Source organism: Opisthocomus hoazin, chromosome 6, assembly GCF_030867145.1.
Source record: "Opisthocomus hoazin isolate bOpiHoa1 chromosome 6, bOpiHoa1.hap1, whole genome shotgun sequence".
NCBI classification, from domain to species: Eukaryota; Metazoa; Chordata; class Aves; order Opisthocomiformes; family Opisthocomidae; genus Opisthocomus; species Opisthocomus hoazin.
Window position 1 is genome coordinate 75,314,430 of NC_134419.1, and position 19,810 is coordinate 75,334,239.

The window sequence follows — 19,810 nt, forward strand, 5'->3', positions numbered from 1 at the left end:
GACATCTGTTCTTGTCGGTAGAAGTTGTTTATTGGGAGAGATGTAGGTCACAATGAGAAAGGGGTAAAAAGGCAAGTGAGAAATATTTAAGGAATGTGCATAACATTTCTGATAGAACTGGCTTTATTTAGATGACTCTGGTGCATTGCTTTGAAAGGATATTGCAAAGTGTTATAATGATATAAAGTTGAGTTGAAACAATGTGTGTGTGTGTATATATATATGTATATATATACACACACACATATGAAAGTAATGAAGAGGACTTCCTTAGCTGTTATCAGAAACAGAATTGTAAGGGCCTTGTGCTCCACCCTGAAAGCATGTACACAATCTTTTTCCAGGTCAAGTTTGGAAGACCCTGAAGCCCAGCAAACCTCTGGAATGAAAATACAACATCCAGCTTCCCGAGTCCTAGCTGCCAGCCAAGAGGCACACTTACAGTCACCTGACAAGTCAAAGCAGAAAGACCTAGAGCCCATGACCCTAGGAACAACTCCAGAAGCTATTGAAATAGTAAGTAATTTATGATAAGAATTTGAGAATCTCTTTCCTGCAGAAACTTCTCATGTCGTATGTAGCAAAGGTGGATCTCGAAAGTAGAGTGAAACTCAACCTGATACTTAAAGATCTCGGTAGCAGCATGATGTGGTAGGACCCAGGTGAGGGAGGTAGGTTAATGGAACTGATGGAATTAAGAAGAATCTTCTGAATTCTTACCATAGCTTAACATGTTCTTGTGATAACTTTTTCCAAGTTGATACGTTGAAATGCTTTTTTTCTCACACAGGCCTTTTTACACTGTGCTTTAACCCAATGTTTGAAGAAATGTTTTATAGATAAAATAAGGGGGTTTATGTAAACATAGACACATGATTTGTTCTGGTGCATGTACTGTAAAATTTCAAAATTTTGTTGGTGACGAACAAGTGCCCTTTCACATTTTTGTCTGAACTGTTAACTGTGGTGTTGTCGTCCGATACTGATAATGTAAAATTCACTTTTTTGATCACCAGAACTTACTGCAGCTCCCAGTTAAATCACTTTTTTCAGTGGCTCCTCTGGCTGGATTTGAATTGGTGGTGAGCCCTTCCTTGCTTCCAGCCTGCACTGCATACAGACTTTAAAGCATTGGTTCTCAAATTCATGAAGGTTCCCTCAAGGCCTCCCCTTTTCCAGGCAAACTTGTTTCACAGATGCCTCCAGTGCTAGGCATGCTAAGCTGTATGTCAGTATATTTACTGAGGAGTCAAAACAAGAAGCAGCTCACTTTAATACTATGCTTAATTTATATTGACGATGCTGCTGATACCATCTCACAAAAGATTTTTTATGAGCTTGAATACTTTTCTCACTGCAGGGAGTCTCGGGTGCTCAAATCCCAGAGGTCTTGTTTTGTCATTTTAATTCTGTCCGCCCTCATATTGTGTATTTATCCTGATCATGTTACGATTGTGAATGTAACTGACTTTATCCCCAGTAAGCAGCAAGACTTTGTGCAAAAAGAGTCTTGCTGAGGTTCCCCTCAGTTCTGGTGGTCTTCAAAGCTTTTGGACTGCCGTAGAGATGCCTGAACTGAACATAAGCTGTTGTATGAAGGAAACCTATGGTAACTGTTTGAAAACTATTGCAGAAGTATCAAGAGTGGGCCATGGTCCATGGTTTGAGAGCCATTGCTTTAGAGGTCCTAAACTTCATGTTAGTCTTGGAAAATTTACTCCTCTTTTATATTAGGAAGAATTGTTCTAGGTGTTTGTCAGTTCCATCTGTGAATCATGTATTCAAAAGCAGTCTTCAGTGGGGCGTGAAATTACTAGGAATCAACGATGTGCAGATAGGTGTGTTGCTTTTGGCCTGAACTACTTGGGCAGTATCTCTGTTGCTTATTCTATATCCTCCTTACCCTTCAGACATCTCCTGAAGACTCCTTTGTCTCTGCTGATGCTCTTCTCAATAGGATATCTAAGAAAACCTCAATATGTGATCAGCCTGAATATCTAGATCCTGACTTGGCAGAAAAGAACCCCCCAGTATTTGCTCAGAAACTTCAGGTTGGTAGCAGAAATATAAATGTCACTTTTCTCTGTCTACACACAGGTAGAGGAATGCTTTGCCTCATCTGAAAGAGGTGGGAGGAGGCTTGGAAGGGAGGTGGTGGAGAAGCAGGATAATTATTTGGTTCTTTCCAAAGTAATTTCGGCCTTTCAGGAACTTAGGGAACAGAGATACTTTAATTCATATAATACATAAACTTAAATTTCATCAACACTTTCAGCTATCCTATATCAGTGCTGTATATATTTTGCAGAAGTCTTTATAAAACAAATCTTTTAAGCTTGAACACAGAGCTTGATGTGTGGAGCGTTGTCTTCACACTTGGCCTCAGCAGGTCTGCATGCGTAGATTCTTTTTCAGAAATTTGGGCCCTAATTCTGCTGAAATGAAAATTAGGCTTTGTTTTTCTGGTAATCTGTCTAATGCAGAATTTGGCGTGGCTCCTTCTAGGAAAAGCAAATTGATCTGCAGACCAGTTCTGCATGTCAGGACATATTTTCTAGAATATTTCTAGCGAAACATTAAAACAGCAAAGGTTGAATTGAGAGCGGCAGCTGGCATAAATTCACGTAAAATGAAAATGAAAGGAGTCTGTGAAAAACAGCTTTAGCTTCAGAAAACATGTATTTTACCCAAAGCGTTGTTCATAGTTACATCATAATTAAAATTGTTTTGTCTATACAGCTACCTCAAAACTAACCAAAACCTGGAGTTTTGTATCAATATTCTAGTCATGACAGGAATATGGGATGTGTGTGTCACCCAGGAATTGTCAGAATTATACATTTAAATATAACATTCCATTTTTGCATGTGGTAAACATTTTTGCTGTGTTCTTAATACATCTTTTCTGTGGATTGCTCACAACCAAACACTTGACAGGAGGAGTTAGAGTTTGCTGCAATGAGGATAGAAGCGCTGAAGTTAGCCAGGCAGATTACCCTGTCTTCTTTCCGCTCCGAGGTACCCGATTTGTGCCTGCCATGTGTGTGTGAGTGTGCACAGACTAAGAAACCGAGTGCTGCTTTTTACTCACCAAGGTAACTGAGGCTCTCGGAGCGCAGCGCAAAGCTGTGCGCGCCTCAGCGTGGCACCGAAGAGCATGCTGAAAGCAGTGCTGCGCACGGGAACGCTGTCACCTGCTCCACTGGCAGAGTAGCGCTACGTCCAAATTAACAAAAGGCGAATTTGAAAGCAAGAAGTGGGCACGTACCTTTCACAGAAAACAGATTCTGCCATCCAGGTGGCCGTTGGTCATTTGTCTACAGCAAGAATTGGCCCAAAATGTTTGATCGCAAAACTATACCGAACCTACTTCTTAGAGAGGTGCTATAGATTGTGACAGTAGGGGCATTTGGCCTTTTGTTGGTGTTTGCAGCTTGAAATCAGACACCTTGACCCTCAGAGTTCAGAAGTGAGAAATTCAATCAACCCTGCTTCAGGCATCTGAAGAAAGGGGCTACAGCAGGTTTGGAAGGGCCATAGAGCTCCTAAGGCAAAAAGGCCTCCCAGCACAACGTGTCTTTCTTCACGAAGATCTAAACCTTTGGTTTTTGTTGCTACTTCTATGTAGTGCTGGCTAGTTCTGCCTCAGAGGGACACTTTGCATTGCTCTAGGGACGCGCGTGGGCCTCGCTGGGTTTGGAACAGGACAGAAAAGCTCGCTCTGGTGCGTTGGGGTTGGTGGTTAGCCAGTTGCGCAGCCATTTTATGATGCCCTTCACAGGGCTTTTAACAAAAAAGTCAAGCCAGAAAGATCAGTGGCTTTCCTGGGAGGTGGTATCAGTTGAGTGGGGTGCTAATGGGATGGCAGTGCCTTGCTGCAGTGAGACATTTTACTCCAAATGACGACAATGTGCTTCTTGCATGTTCTTCTCCAGTGACCTTTCTCTTCTGATACTGTCTATTAAGAAGTCAGTGGGAAGCCTTTTGCCTGGTTCCATATTATCTGGAGTTCATTGCAACATAACAACATTTAACCTGATTATAGGGTAGAATTTCTTGGTGCCCTAAAGATCAGTCAAAAACTAGCTAGCTCATAAAAATAAAGATTTTTTTACATTAACTATACTTTTATGAAAAAATAATGATCATATTTGATATGTTTTGCTTACCTTCAATAGCTTGTGAGACAGCTGTTTCCATGGTACTCATGTACTTCCCCAAGTAAACTCATTCCATACAGATTTGTGGGTGTTTTAAAGTATGTGGCTATAATCTTTTATTTAATAAGAAAAATGTGCCGGTGTCTTAATTAGAAACCAAGATTAACCTTCTAACTGAAGGGAGTGAAGAAATAAATGCTGTTTTGCTGTGTGAGTGCCAGCCTGTGTGGGAGCGTGTCCCCTTGCTCCGCTGCCCCGAGAGGCGGCAGTCGGAAGAGGATGAGGTGGGATCCTCGCTAGATCCTCGCCACCTCCTTGTTCTCTCTCTGCCTCCTTGGCCTTCCTCCCAGCACCGTGCTGTGGCATGCAGCATCAGGCTCTCCAGCACCACAAAACACAAGGGATGAAACACAGAATAAGACCGGGATGCTCTTCGCAGGTTATACAAAACCCTTCTGTTTGACATCTGCATTTTTGCTGCCAGCCAGTAATTCAGACACTCACAGACTGTGCGATTTCAGACTGAGGAGAGCAGGTTCGTATGTTTGTGAATTCTTGTGTGTTACCCAGGGAAGATTCTGAGCTGCAAAACTATTACAGTATGTATTTGATTATGTGGAGTTATATTTTAAAGATGCTTTTTGACATCATTACAGCATTTTCTTTTATGTAGAACAAGTTTATGAACTCCTTAGGACTGAGGAACAGGGAATGGATTTCATGTGAATTTTTAGAAAATGCCATTGATCTGTATAACAAAGATAGCAAAAACGATAAGCAGAGATGAGGACAGAAAACCAAGCAAACCTCCACCCTGTGACAGAGAATCAGTCGCATTTTGACGTTCACAAAGCCCCATGCTGGCCCGGGCATAGGAATGCTTTCAGCTGAACACTGTGGGTGTCATGTTCGACTGGGAAGGATTTTTGTCCTTGCATAACTTTACTATTTCAGTGGGAGGTTACTAATGTTAAATTAGCCTATGATGACACCCCTCGTGACCTACCGTGGCTGATGGCCTGGATTAAGTATAATAGGATCCACCAGACGACTGCAGTGACTTAAATTTAGATACTAACTGGCAGAACTCCCTTCTGGCTGGCTGGCTACGGTTCTTTTCTTAATGTTGTATAACTACATTTAGCATTTGCTAAATCATTACAGGATGGGTAACAAGAATAGGATGCTAAATACAGACACAAGCACTTGTTATGGCAAGTTAGGTCACCTAGAATAAAGATTAAAACCAAGCATTTTCTGCTAGTACTAGGACGTGCAGTTTGTTGTTCTCATACAGAGGGAAGTTATTTGGCCACTCCCGAACTTCTTGTCACACACTGCGATGACAGCAGGACTAGGCATCTGTTTCTACATTGCCAAAGATTTTTATCTTCCAGTGCTGAGATGGACTCAACACTTCTCTGTTAAACAGTCTCCATGAGGGTGTCCTGCAGCCATTTTTTTATAGGTGCAATGGAACAGAAAACCGAGAGGGTTTGTGTCCACCACCATCCAGGTGCTGAGGCCATACAGAGTTGGGTGTTGGAATAAGAGAAGCTGGAAGGAAAGGCAGCGGCACAAACAGGACTAGTGCATCACGGCTTTGGGGGGCTCTCACGCCAGTGAAGGAGGAATATTTCCTTCAAACAGGGATAGCATTTTTTCAAGCAAAGCTTTACAAGCAGAGAATGTATGCTCAGATTTTACTTGCTTTTCAATATATTTGCAAGCACAGATAGGTCTTGTTTTGCCTGCATTGACCTGTCTGCACACACATCAATTAGTTAAATGAGTAGATCAAGCAGTATTTGAGTGCTTGTGAAGGGCAAGTTAATTTTCAGCAGGGTTAAGTACATATTCTTCTAAACAGTACGATAAAGCCAGTTTTCATTTTCCTTGCAGTGCCTTTCTCTATTTTCTCTCACTTTGGCCTTCTTGAAGCGAGGTAGCTGCAGCTGGTGAATCCATGTGCATTTATGCCCCTCTGGGCAGGTATCTGGTTTCTGGGAGAGATGCTGGGGAGAGAAAAGCAAGTGCGTCGGGCTCTCAAATATTTACAAGAAGATCGCAGTGACCTACATTTAGTAGTCATTCCCCTGCAGACTCTAATCTTTCTGTGTGAGGTTCAGTGACTTATAAATCCCTGTGCTGATTATCACCCCGTTTAACTGCTTACCTTCTCGGCAGTCAGGTGTTGAACTCACAGCACTGGCAGAGTTATTTTGGGTAACGCCATCATCCTGTTGCTCAGGTTATATTATTTTCTCAAGATAGGAATATTTGGAGACAGAAAATAGCAGTTACTGAACTGTACATCGGTTTGGAGCTGTGTCAAGGTGGCTTTTGAAATAAAACCACGAGGACTTTTCCTGGTTGCTCCTGCCAGAGAGAGAAGCCAGCAGCCCGGCTGTGACCAGTGCGAAGTGTTTCCAGAGTCAGGACAATACCGGTGGGACCGCTACCACAAGCATTTCTGCTCGATGCTTAAATGCCAAGAATTTTTACAATAGTTTTTGGAAATTTTAAGTCGTTTTTCATATCATTATGACTATTCTTTTCTACAATTTATTCAAATGCAAGGGAGAACTAGAGAAAACGTAACTATGTTAGTAACATGTTGAGCACTATATAAAAATATGTGAAAGTATGTATTAAATGCCCTAAATGTTCTTTTTCCTTTAAAAATTTTCATTATCCTGGCAGTTACATTGACACGTTTCTATAAGAGCTTGAGGTAATTTGTGTTTCTTTCGCCACAATTAATATTTTCCAGCAATCTCTTTATGAGATCCAGCAAGTTAAGCTGCAGGAGGCTTTTGAAATATGATACATGCAGTTCAACAGATTGATCTTCAGAATGAAGGCAGCTTCTTTTGAGGGCAGCTTTGATGATCTAATGGCTCTTTTTTCTCTCTTGATTTTTCTTGCCTTGATTTTCAGGAGGAACTAAAGTACATTTTGTTGAGGTCTGGATACTGAGTTGAGCAGTAGTCTTATTTATTGGCTGTTTTACCTTTACTCAGATCTGTGGGCAGCACCATATGTTTTGATATTGATGCACTTACAGACATGACTGAGCTTGTGTCCAAGATGTATTTTTTCCTGCATAGTTGCTGTATGTCGGGAGATACTTTCAAGATTACAGGCTGTGTCATTTTGATAGACCTTGTGATGCTTTTTGCTCAGGTAGGAAAATCCAGTAGACTGGAGGATGCACCCCCTACTTATATTGGAATTGATCATTATGTTGTGCGTTGTTAAATGTAGCAAAAAAGAGAAGGGATGGCCTGCTCCATAGATGCTAGAAGTAATAGTCAATTGACTCCCGTGTTTAGCAACGGACAAAAATTGCAGAGCAAATTAGTGAGAGTCTCTTATAGAAATAAAGATGCAGTATGTTGTTTTGTAAGTGCTGTTTAGCTTATTCTTGCTCTAATTAAATTTTCTTGCCTAGTCTTTTAATGTTGCTGGTGTGATGTCTTCATGTTGTCTACAGATGTGATACCCAGAACACCTAGTCCTGTGTTTATCTCGAGTGAGCATTGTGTGTAACTTGTGATACAGCTTCCTCAGTAAGGGGTGATGGGACAACTCGGAAGGGATTGGAAAAAACCGAACAGTTGGTTTGGACTCCTTCCATTATTCTAGGCTATGCAAGAAGAACTGTGAGAAAGCGAATGATTTATGGAATAGCATCTGACAAAGTTTCCTTTAATTGTGTTGAAACAAGAGCATGTGGCGCTGAAATTAATGAGCTCTACTTGTGTGCAGGTTGTGGAGAGGATGACTGAACTTTGATTCAGACATTGTCTGCTCACTTTCACATTCCTCTACTTCAAGCAGTAGAATGTGACTCTACTATTTTATTTAAAAAAACAAACAAGCAAACAAAAAAACACTAAAAACCCTCAACCCTTTTTTACAATAAAATACAATTTTTTCTCTCTTGTATGTAGAAAAACTCATTTAAAAATTCTTCATTACTACTCCTAATGATTGCATATAAACCTAAGGACTAAGGTACTGCTTTAGTGAACTTCAAGGAACAGAATATATTGCTTTGTGCACAAAGGTAGCCAGTAAACTGGAAAAACATGTTATCTGCTTTTCAGCAGCAAGGAGGTGCTGTGCTAGAAAATCTGTACGTGAATCTCCATTTCCATCCGTGATGGAGGAAGGCATCGATCAGCCTGATGTCCCTGCCCACCCGCACGACCTGTGGGCCGTGCTGGCTACATGTAGCAGCGGCAGAGAGATGATTTGAATTGTCATGAGAGCCCACCGAAAAATTCTGCTACTGAATCTGCAGGTTAAAATAAAAAAGATGATTCCATATTTTCAGATGCAGTTTTGACGCTGGCTTAGCAAGTGACATCTGCATATGTACACAGCGAGAGAGGGATTTCTGGGCATTCGTGTCCTCCCCGCCAGAGTCGGTGTTTTTGAGCGTTCTGTACCCTGTGAAGTATCCTCTTAGGTCACAGAACTAGAAGGAATTTCAGCCATGCTCAGATACAAGATATTTCCTATGAAACTTCTTTTGGTGGGAGGATTTCATATGAAGAGAAAGAGAAAGGAAAATAATAAGTGTGAGAGCACGTCCCTGGGCAGGGCTGAGCCCATCCTCCCCCGTGGTGCTCCCCGAGGTGGGGCTCCCCTGGGACCGCTCTGGGCAGCGCGGGGCCCCATGAAGTGGAGCTGTTCGCGCTCTGTCTCGGAGAATTGTCCCGAGGACGATGCAGCCTGCGCCCGTGGAGTGTAGCCGTGGGGTCCCAGCGCTGCGTGGCAGCAGGGGATCCCCCTTCTCTGCTCTGGAGCCTGGAACAGAGCTCTTAGAGATGCCTCTCACTGTTAACTTGCTACCCTGTTTGGGTTCTGTGAGGATTTCCTCATTTTAGGAAAAAGTTTATTTTCATTTTTGGTGACATTTTGATTCCCCAGCCTGTTTTACTGCAGTGTTCCTGATTCTTCAGCCTGTTTTAGTGCAGTGTGGTAAGGAAACAAACTTTCGGGGATTGCTGTGGTGCCCGTGCTGTCTGCCCCTCTCCTCCCGTCCCCAGGAATCCTGGTTCTGTGGCCAGTTTCACGCATCTTTAACAGGGAACCTTAAACCCCAGCGATAGGGATATGGTCACATCCACCCCCAAAATTATTTTGTGACCCACCGGCAGCTGGGAGAGAAAACATTTCATTTCCCAGCCAGGTGGTCAGGGTGAAGACAACAGTACTGAAGCACAGGAAGTTCCGTCTGAACATGAGGAAGAACTTCTTCCCTCTGAGGGTGACGGAGCCCTGGAACAGGCTGCCCAGGGAGGTTGTGGAGTCTCCTTCTCTGGAGATATTCCAGACCCGCCTGGACAAGGTCCTGTGCAGCCTGCTCTGGGTGACCCTGCTTGGGCAGGGGGTTGGACTGGGTGACCCACAGAGGTCCCTTCCAACCCCTACCATTCTGTGATTCTGTGGGTGCGTGGGTCAGCTGGACGATGGCGAGGCGCAGAGCCTCGGTGGGGACGCGGGGCCGTATCGCTGCGGCCGTGCATCTGCTGCGGAGGGGGCTGCTCTCAGGGGAAGAAGCGCAGGGGAGAGGTGCGACGCTGTGGTAGCTGGGAAGGAGCGTGGTGTTGCTCACGCATCGAAATCCAGACTGTAGATCTGCTAGGGATGGTGTCTGAAAACTGGGGGGACACACACAGGTTTAGCAACTTCCTAACTGTCTTTTATAAAAATCGCCTTGATTTTAATGCGCTGTAACTTGGGTTGGTTGCACCTCAAGTGTTGTTTGCAGGACGTTGCATCTCGGTGTCCCGTGTCTCTTGTTTGCGCTCTTCTATGTTTCACGTGCTGCTCTGCTCCTGAGTTAATCTGGGCCGCTGACATGAGCAAAATTGGCAGCTGCAAATAAAACCTCATTTAACTTACTAATGGCATGCTAAAGACCAGTGGGGCAGCAATGTCACCTGCATATTCCATCCTTCTCGGGGTCTACGTGGTATTCACAGTGCATTGGCAGGTCAGGCCTAAGGAAGTGAGCTGCCCTCTGGCTCCTGGTTTCTTGATCTATTTTTATGGAAGCAGAATTGCCCTTAACAAACTCTCTGCCTCCAACTCTAATTTCCTCTGCTGACCTGCATTTCTTGTGGATGTTTTGATGAAATTTCTGCATCAGAAAATAGTAGATTTTCCAATATAAGACCTTAAAATATTGGTGGCAAAGTGCTGTCTTTATTTTCTCTCTAGAAGGGTAATACGGGTCTTACCACGGATCTTAAATGTGTATTTTATGATTGCTAAATTCAAAGTCAGTGTTACAGCGTTTATAATTTAGTAGTGCACAGGATTCTAGTCCTACCTCAGGACCCTGGTGCCTAGCACTACACCCAGAAAACATATTAGCTAAACACGTATTTAATGGTTCGTTTCTTTGTATTTAAAAAAACAAACACACAGAGAGAACCTGCTATCCCAGCAGATGTTTCCATCTCTAAAAGTGCGCTGTACTCCCGGATCGGCACCTCGGACGCAGAAAGCACCACGGGTCTGCTCTACCCCCAGCAAGACTTAGACTCGGCGCTACGACTCGCCAGAGCAGAGGTAATTTTCTTCAGAATTTGGAAAAGGAAGCGCGTGCCCCCTGTGGTTTATGTCTTTCCTGTGCTCTCCCTAATGATTCATGTTACGAACACTCGTTCTGTTCCTGAAACTGTCCTCAGCCGTGCTAAAGCCACGCGAGGTGCTACGCTGTAGGTTTTACTTTTTCTGACAGAAGTGAGAAGCAGACATTATGTGAAAATAGATCTTTATTATTTTTAACCTCAAGTGTACTCTGTGCCTCTTGACATTGCTATATAATTATATAAAAAATGTAAGATGCTAGAAATAGGAATAAAATTCTGCACTTTACAAAGCTACATATACGATTAGGCTGGGTAATAACAAATGTTCAAAAATAGGTACAATCTGGTGTTAGAGTATTCCAAGCTTTAAGACCGATCGTGTGAACGCCAGGAGCGCAGAGGGACACAGTCCTCAGGGTGTGACCTTTCACGGACAGCCAGCCCTACAGCCGCAGGCAGAAGCAGTAGAGCCCCCTCAGAGGACAGACCAGGGACCGTGGACAGGAGTATTTCGGGTTTGGCACTGGGTCAGATCAGACAAAGCGTAGGGTAATACTGTGCCTGTTCTAATCAGGAATGGAAACGTGAAACAAGAACATTGCATCTGCTCTCCTCAGTTTTTCAGAACTTGAGTATGATTTCACATCAGATTTTTTTTGATTGCACCTTACAGTCTGAAAAAGAAGAAAATCACTGGGGATGCTTATATTTGAAACCATTATGCATTTCAAAACTATACCTCTGTTAATTAGAATTTGATATTAAATCAAATATTGTACACTTGTTTAATTTCCTCTTTAATGGATCACTTGGTTTAACTTTTTTTTTTTTTCCTTTGCCTTCTTTGTTTCAGATCGTGGCCAAGGAAAGAGAAGTATCTGAGTGGAAAGAGAAATACGAAGAAAGCAGAAGGGAAGTGATGGAGATGAGGTGGGTGATTAACTTGCCACTCATCACACTGACAGAGAGTCTCTCTTCAGCCTGTGGATAGCACACCGAGTGCCGTGACTGTACGGCTGTTTCGGTTAGCTGAATTTGTTGAGTTATTTTCAACTGCTGGCTTTGGATTGATCCTGAACTGATACTCAGTCTTTGCTCTGCGTGGTGGGCACCCCCGGTCAGGGTAATCATTGAAAACTTTTCTGTTGCTACTCTCATTTACTCCCTGACAATACTGAGATGCGGGCTCTTCATCTAGGTGCATGTAAGGGAGGGGTTTCCCCCAGCTCGTGCTGTGATTCTCACGTGGGTTGCGTAGTGGTGTTTCTGTTGCCTGACTGAAGGAGCCTGCCCGCAGAGCTGTGCACTGCTAACTTAGAGTTCACTCTCCAGGAAGAGCTTTGCCGACAGAAGAGTGGGAAGGTTTGCCAATAGCTGTAGGTAGTACAGGTTTTTCCCAGGAGATTACCCCTTCCAGTACTTAAAGGGGGCCTATAAGAAAGATCAGGATAGACTTTTCAGCAGGGCCTGTTGCGACAGGACAACGGGTAAAGGTTTTAAACTAAAAGGGGAAATTCAGACTGGGTAGAAGTAAGACATTTTTTACAGTGAGGGTGGTGCAACCCTGGCACAGGTTGCCCAGAGAGGTGGTCGATGCCCCATCCCTGGGAACATTCCAGGCCAGGTTGGACGGGGCTCTGAGCAACCTGATCCAGGTGAAGATGGCCCTGCTCACTGCAGGGTGGTTGGGCTGGATGGCCTCTAAAGGTCCCTTCCCACCCAACCCATTCTGTGATTGTATGATTACTGTGAAAAGTTTCTTTAACAACAGAAAACAAAACCCCAGTTGCCAGTAGGAAAACATTTCTTGCAAAGGAATCACTCTAGCCTCCGAGTGTTGACTTTCAAGGAGATTCTAAACTCTTTTCACTGAACTGAGCTAATTTTGTAATTACTGCACACCCCAAGCTTGGTTTCAGTTAAGCAACTTGGATTTTCTGCTCTGAGAGCTGATAGAAGGACCCTGAGCTTTTCAGTTTCTTCTAGATGTATCTGTTGTTCTCATATATTCTATTTCTCCTTGCAGACGTGCCCCTATTAGATTAAATATCTGTGAACTGGAACATAGCTGGTTTCCCTTTCCTTCCCAGCCCAGGTCCTACCACTCGCAACGGTGACAACGAAGTCACTGTAGTGGAAGAGGCAAGAGGTGCTTTTCCAGGAATCACTATTGCTTCCCCTTTAGGCAGTTGACAGGTTCAGCCTTTCTTTTTCTACAGCGGTAATGCCATAAGAACAACGCGCTGATGAGCTTGACCTGCTCATCGATCTGAGAAAGCCATCAACTGCAGAACAGAATTGTTTAAAGCCTATTATTTTCTACTTTCAAACAGACAGATAAACCACCACCCCCTCTTAGCTTATAAATAAAAGGAAACTCGTGGATTATTTTAGCATCCTTCTTTTCATTAGTCATTTTTGCAGTCACTTCTGAGACTGAATTTTCTTCAAAGTCCCTTCTTTTCGAGCACTAGCTTCTTCCCAGAATTAAATGTCTGCTAAAGCCAACGAGCTGTATCGGGCGATGACCTGCGTATGCAATTCCTGCTTACACCCAGGGAAACTGTGCTTAGGGAGTAGGGGTAAAAGGGAGCCGCGGTGCAGAACCCGGCAAACGCTAGCGGGGATGCCAGGAGTCGCACATGGCAGATCTGAATAGCGGCAACGCAGGGCTTTGAGCCAAAGCATCTGAGGAGAGGCATCTGCAAAAGGCAGGGCAGCCGCTTGCTTTCTTTCAGAAAAAAAATCTCCCAGCACGCGGCTGAGTTCTCTCACCTCTCTTGCGCTCTGCTTGGGAAAGGAAACAAAACCCTGGCCCAGCTCTCCAATGCGTGATGAGGCAGAACGGAAAGGAGCTGCTGCAAGCAGTGAAACCTAGGAAGCAAAACAAGGAATAAACGAGATAAGGAATTGTGTAAGGAATGTCCCGGCGTTCAGCACACGCTCCAGTGCGGCCCTGGGTCTGTCCTCCAGAAACTGCCTGGGTGCACGTGCCTGCAGAGGGGCACTGACAGAGGTTGCTTATGCCGTAATGAAAGGAGAGCAGGGGGTGACACAGAGCGGCTGGCACACTGTAGATCTGTACCTTCCTCTTCCTCGCAGTAATTTGCTTGTGGTCTATACCCGCAATAAAATTTTATTCGAAAAATAACACATTGTCTAAGCCAAATTTCCCCCAGGCACATCCCTCGAACACATGGGTGAAAAAAAGTTTTTGATGAATATTGTCACAAAATGCTAAAATCTGCATGTGTGCACAAAGAAAGATTTCTCTTGGAAGATTAAATGTTGAAACAGTCCATGTGTGGCAAATGAGAGATGCAGCAATTAGATATGACATAATGATAAGCAAGGAGCAAAGGGATTATCTGGAGCTGCAAGCACAAAAGCTTCAGTGTCCGCAGAAGGAGCAGCGGTGCTCCTGTACCCACGTCCTGCGTTTGCTACCTGGAATAGCCTGAGTTCAGCTGAGCTGCCAGAAAAACGTCAGGCTGGAGGAAATTCCACTCCAGAGAATGGTAGCCAAGATGAGAAGTTGTAATAATGTAATAACTATCGAAGAGCTGAACCAGGGTGAGCTGTACTATAACTCAAGGGTACAACCAGAAGCAGGCGAGAGATATTTAAATATGGTTATTTGGAGGTCTAATTGATTATGACTCAGTACGGGACGTCAAGCAGATGACCTCTGAGATCCTTTGTAGCCCTGGATTTTGGTGGGTTGGTGACTTATGAAAGTGCGGGAAGTCAGTAAATAGACTGAATGTCTGAAACACCAAACGTCAAGCCCACGCAGCCTGTCAGGCTGGGGTCAAGGCGAGCCATCACAGAGGGCAATGACGCAGCCCGCATCCTTCAGCTCCCCAGCCGCAGGGACCGCTACTCAGGCTGCTGGACTGGAGAGGCCTTGGAGTCTGGAGGAAGACTTCACTGGACTACCAGCTTTCCAAATCAAGTGTTATTAAAATCCGCGTGCCATTGCAGGACCCACTTCCAGTGAGCGGCTGCCGCATGATTCGTACGGCTGGATAAAGCAGAGAATGTGGTACCTGCCAGAACAGGTCTAAGCTGGGAAAAATAAGAAATAGATGACGTTATTTCACTTTGCTGCCAACTTCTGTGGCACAGCCTAGGCTGGGGAGTGCTCTGGTGTTGTAACAGTGTTTAATATAATTTTCTTTGCCCTAAGTCCTTGGCTTCATTATTTAGGATGATAAAACTTCCTAAAGGTTCCTGGCGTTACAAGGATATGACATAACTTTAAAATCCTTATTGCTTACAGCAGGCTTTTGAGGTAATCTTCTTTGGACGTGAAACCAATCCTTTCCTTTTAGGGGAAAATCCTTGCAGCTATCTTTGCTCTCAAAAGTGTCATTTATGGTTAAATAAAGAAAAAAGCCAATGAAAACGATAGGACCGGCAGCAGGGAAAGCGGCATCCGAGCAGGTGCCAGTGGAGACGTGGCGAGCTGTGCGCAGACGGGCTCCAGCCCCAGCACCGAAAATGTTTCCTCCCCGCAGCGTGAGCGTGGTCAGGGGGGTGCGGAGCTGGAACACCCCGCTCGGCTGGGCGCGCTGCCGGGGCAGGGCACAGAGACCCCGCGGACCTCTGGGGCAAGCGGCCTTCCCGGGGCTCCGGGGCTCAGTCCGTGACGCAGGTCTGGGACAGTGGTGGTCTGGGAGCTCCGCTCCCTGCCTTACTGACTTTGGTCTCGGGATTCTCCCACATCCTTTCTGTACCCTCACCAACTGCAGCGGACGTCGCTAAAACGGAGCAAGTGCAAGCGACCTAAGGCTTCGAAAGAGTCGTATTCAAACACCAGCGGGCTGCTTTGAGTGTCTGCTTCAGATGAAGTCTGGGGTAATTTTGTTTTTCGTAGACAGTCCTTCGTGGCTCATGAATCAAAGCACAGATCAAGCTAGTCTCATTTCATTAGCTTTATTTGGCTCTGGGAAGGGATGGATCATCTTTCCAAATCACATTTAATCTGCTTATTTTGGCTAACCTCTTTTCAAGAAGGATATTCAAAGCCTACTGTGAGTATATGAAGTAAAATAATCTTAAAAGTAACGTTTTGCCACCTCTTTCAAAAACAGATTTGGGAAATAGGACACAATGGATTTGGTGCTACGTAATTGAATATTTTGGTCTTGTTCTCTTAAGTGCTAATGGATCATTTAGTCACATCTGGAGAGTGAAAAATTAGATATATTTTGGATGCAGGCCAACTATGCCCCTGTTAGGTTTACTTGCTACCAATTATAACTTTATTTAACATTTACATTAAAAATAATGAAACACAAACATGAAGAGAGGAGAAAGTAATGGAAAAATGAGACTCTTTGTAACTCTTGCCTTAGACCAATGTGATTATGTTTATATTTAAATCACGATCGGTAATGTGCTTTGCATGTTTCAAGTAACAGAATTTGCTTCAAAGCAATCCCTTTTCCCTCCTGCCACGTATATTGATTTACATGGGGAATTAAAAATCAGGTGCAATGTTGAAACTGTCATTTTTATTTGTTTCTCAGGTAATAAGGAGCATATAAAAGTGGGGGGGGAGGGGGTCCTGTACCTCTTTTAAAATACCATAGTTCAGTTATTGAGTAGCATTATTTTCTAAGTAAGCATTAGCAATTACGATGTTTGCCAAAAGCTTCTCCTTTTCTTCCCTCTTACAGGAAAATAGTTTCAGAGTACGAGAAGACGATTGCTCAGATGATAGGTAGGTGTTTCTGCTCTGAAAGATGCTATCTTCCACTCTGATTTTCTGCAAAGAGCCTAGAAACGTGGTTGAAGTCTGTGGGCTTCATTTTGATGCTAGCTACATCTGCTGATGCTGCTGGGAATTGTGGCTGCGTCTGAGGACACCAGCGCGTGCTGCCAGGTTGTGATGAAAAGCTGGGGCTTCATTTTACAGAAAGCAGCCCTCGAGGCAGTCCAGGTAATACAGAAAGGTCAGGGCTTTTTCTTCTGCATCAAAGCAAACTGTCCCACAGGCAACGTGTTCAGATGCTTTGCCCAGAATTCATGGGTATCTCCAGGAGAGACCTTCAGTGACCTAAAAACCCGTTAGTCACCTGCTCCCAGCTGTTTAATGGGCGATACCAAACTTAGCTCTTTACAACAACAGGGATTATCTGTGCTAAGTGCATTGGTCAGACCAAAACCTAGATTAACTCTAATCCCAGTTGAGAGATTATGAGTGGCCAATCCATCCCCAGTTATTTACTGACATAGGCGTCTCCCTTAAGGTCTAAATTATGACACATTTTGCCTCAGAGTAATTAGAAAACGCCTTTGTTAACAGCACATCTCAGAAATGAAAAACACTACATGGAGTAGCATTTCAAGACCGAAGGCTGCAGGACTCGTGCGCTTCCTTGGGGTGGGAGGTCTGGCCCCTGGGATGGGGGTTTAAAGCCTCCCTGGAGGATTTCCAAGATCTTTGTCTTAGTCCGGCTATAGAAAGCGCCCGTGGCTTGTCCTGCTTCAGCTCGAGCCGTCTGCCCCGTGAGAGGCAACCAGGGTTCTCTGGTCGAAAGGCTGGGACGAGCAGGAAAAGCAGCAGCGGCTGGGGAGGGAGCAGGACCGAGCTCACCTGGGCAAGCTTGAGGAAAGCACCAGAGAACTGTGAAATATCGTTAAAAGCCATGAGGAGCGGCCTCGGAGTTAAATCCGAGCTGTGAGATGCGGGAGAAAGGCTGGCCTAGCTAAGGGTGTCCGCAAGTCCAGCCTGTTTGCACGGTGTTTATTGAAAAATAAAAAGAAACAAATTATTCCTCTTGCTCCCTCTCTCCTGAGAGATCCAACACAGAGTACAGTGGGGCAGGAACACAACAGACATACCTGCACCTTTCTACAAGGATTTTAACAGATGTTTTTATTCAGCTATCAACATATGATATTGTTTTGTCCCTTCTAAAATTGGTAGTCCCCTCATCTGCAGTCAGTATTGAGTGACCCCCAAATATTTGGATTAACTTGCTCTTTTAATCAATACTTGAGCTGTGTTTACATACGTTTGTAGCGAATTGGCTTATTTTTGCCCAAGAGTGGGGGGAAGTAGCTCAATGTCTGGTGCTTTTGCTGCCATCCTGCTTTTCTCAGCCATAGGGAGACACTCCAGCTTCCTCTCAAGTGAGGGGAAAAACGGGCCTATAAAGAAATGTTATGATAATACTAATAAATAAAATAAATAATACCATAGATGATAGATAATAATAATAATAACAATAATAATAACATGCCTGGCTTCGTTCTCTGTGGTGTTTTGGCTCCGTTGCCTTTTGTACGTACAACTGAGCGATTTGCCTGCCTGCTGACGCAAGCCTGTCGTTCTCACCGTGCGCGTGTCCAAACAGGGAGTGACCGGGTACGCAAAGCACTCGGTTTGGTGTGCCCTGAAGGTGCTCTGGTGCGGCTCCCTCCCCGAGCCTGGCCACTCACATGCGCAGACACAGGACCTGTCCTTTTCTCCCAAGCAGATGCATGTAGTTAGCAACACAAGTTTCTTTTTTCATGACAAATTCAAATTCTATTTTTGAGAAACAGATTTATTTTTTTTAATTGAAATTGAGACCACAGTGCAACAATAAATTACAGACTAGCGATGGGGATCCTGAGGCAGAGGCACAGCCATGGCGTACACAGTAAATTCTGCAATTGCCGTTTCCTCTCATTGCAAAGAAATGAAGGAGAATTAGAGCATCGGGCCGTTCACCACTGAGGAAACAGAAAGACCTTTAAACTTCAAATTCAGAGAATCAGAGTGTTTCAAATGGTCTATGGTAAATTTTTAAGAGCTATAGTTATAAATAATGTAATTTGCTGACCATTTGCAAAGGAACTGAAACAACAACAGTGACACAGAAAGCATCTGTTAATTAGCACAGGATGCAAATTCTACAGCATGGTAATACGTTAAATGCGAGGCTTCCTCTCCCTGCATTTAATGGAAATTTTTGATCTAATTGTCCCACTTTCTCCTGTCATTTGTCGTAAATTACTGTCCCTTCTGATGAAGGAATTCACTCTTCCGAGTGCCACGTTGTGGAGGAAAATGAGTGCCTCTGTGCCATTTGCATAGACTTCACTGGACTGTTATCACAATAAAGTCTTACTGCTAAAGCAAAATGCGTATTTTAACAAAAGAAATGCCTGGGCTATTTCTATTGGTGATTTAAGCATTCTGAGCTATTTTATACAGCCCTGTTAGGAGGGCATTACAAGTGCACCAATTTCACAAATCCCTTCAATGAATATTCAGTGTGGTTGATAGGTCCTGCTCAGCTTTTTATAGCCTGTTGTGTCTGTCTAATGAATATTGAAAATATTCCATATGAGCAACGTATGATTGCGTACGCTTGCCTGTAAAGGCACTGAAAACATGCATTGCAAACAGTAATTGCCTTTGGTTTCAAAGGCTGTGCAAGGTCCAGTATTTCCTGTTGCACACGTGTAGAACCCGGTATGGCCCCGCTCTGCGTGTGCAGTTCGTTCCATGCCGCGCTCTGTACAAGCAGCGCTCACAAGCTGTCAGGGGACAGATCCCAGGTCGTGTCTCTGCGTATTTTTTTTACTGATGCTTTAACTTTTTTTCCTTTTTTCTTACGCTTGCCTCGGCCCCTAACACATTGTTCTTTACACTGAGGGGGGCAGGTATAAAAAAGAACAGGCTTTCCAGGCTGGCCTGCTGCTTCTGCTGCTGCTTTGCTGAGTGTTGCCCAAGTTTTGCAGCTCAGGACTGCGTGGCACTGGCAGCCGTACGGAACGGAGCCTGCGTAACCCCCGTGTTCACTGCACCCCGCCCTACGCACACCTCGGTCACAGCCACCCACAGGTCCCTTCCAAAAGCCCTGTCGTCGAGTTCCTTTTTGTTGTTGGATCTGTAATGTTGGGTTTTTTTCTGTTAAAAATGTAACCTTGTACGTTTAGATACGCAGTTAAATTCTCGTTATGAAAAGCAAAGAGATGTTATGCTTTGTGCATTACAGGTTGTTGCAGTACTTATTTTCTGCTTTCCTAACAATT

At 44.2% G+C, this 19,810-nt stretch overlaps 1 protein-coding gene across 5 annotated transcripts in view; it reads left to right on the plus strand.

Annotated features, from left to right (window-relative positions):
- Window positions 1-19,810, plus strand: part of TACC2 (transforming acidic coiled-coil containing protein 2) — a 150,477-nt gene that overhangs the window by 124,472 nt on the left and 6,195 nt on the right. For 2 of the 5 annotated variants that reach the window (XM_075423865.1, XM_075423867.1), the window contains 6 exons: window positions 345-516; window positions 1,911-2,051; window positions 2,938-3,018; window positions 10,608-10,751; window positions 11,628-11,704; window positions 16,459-16,502. In XM_075423865.1, the coding sequence (XP_075279980.1) occupies window positions 345-516; window positions 1,911-2,051; window positions 2,938-3,018; window positions 10,608-10,751; window positions 11,628-11,704; window positions 16,459-16,502 (659 nt within the window). The remainder of the gene's footprint in view (window positions 1-344; window positions 517-1,910; window positions 2,052-2,937; window positions 3,019-10,607; window positions 10,752-11,627; window positions 11,705-16,458; window positions 16,503-19,810) is intronic. The other 3 variants (XM_075423866.1, XM_075423868.1, XM_075423869.1) reach the window with 2 other exon arrangements.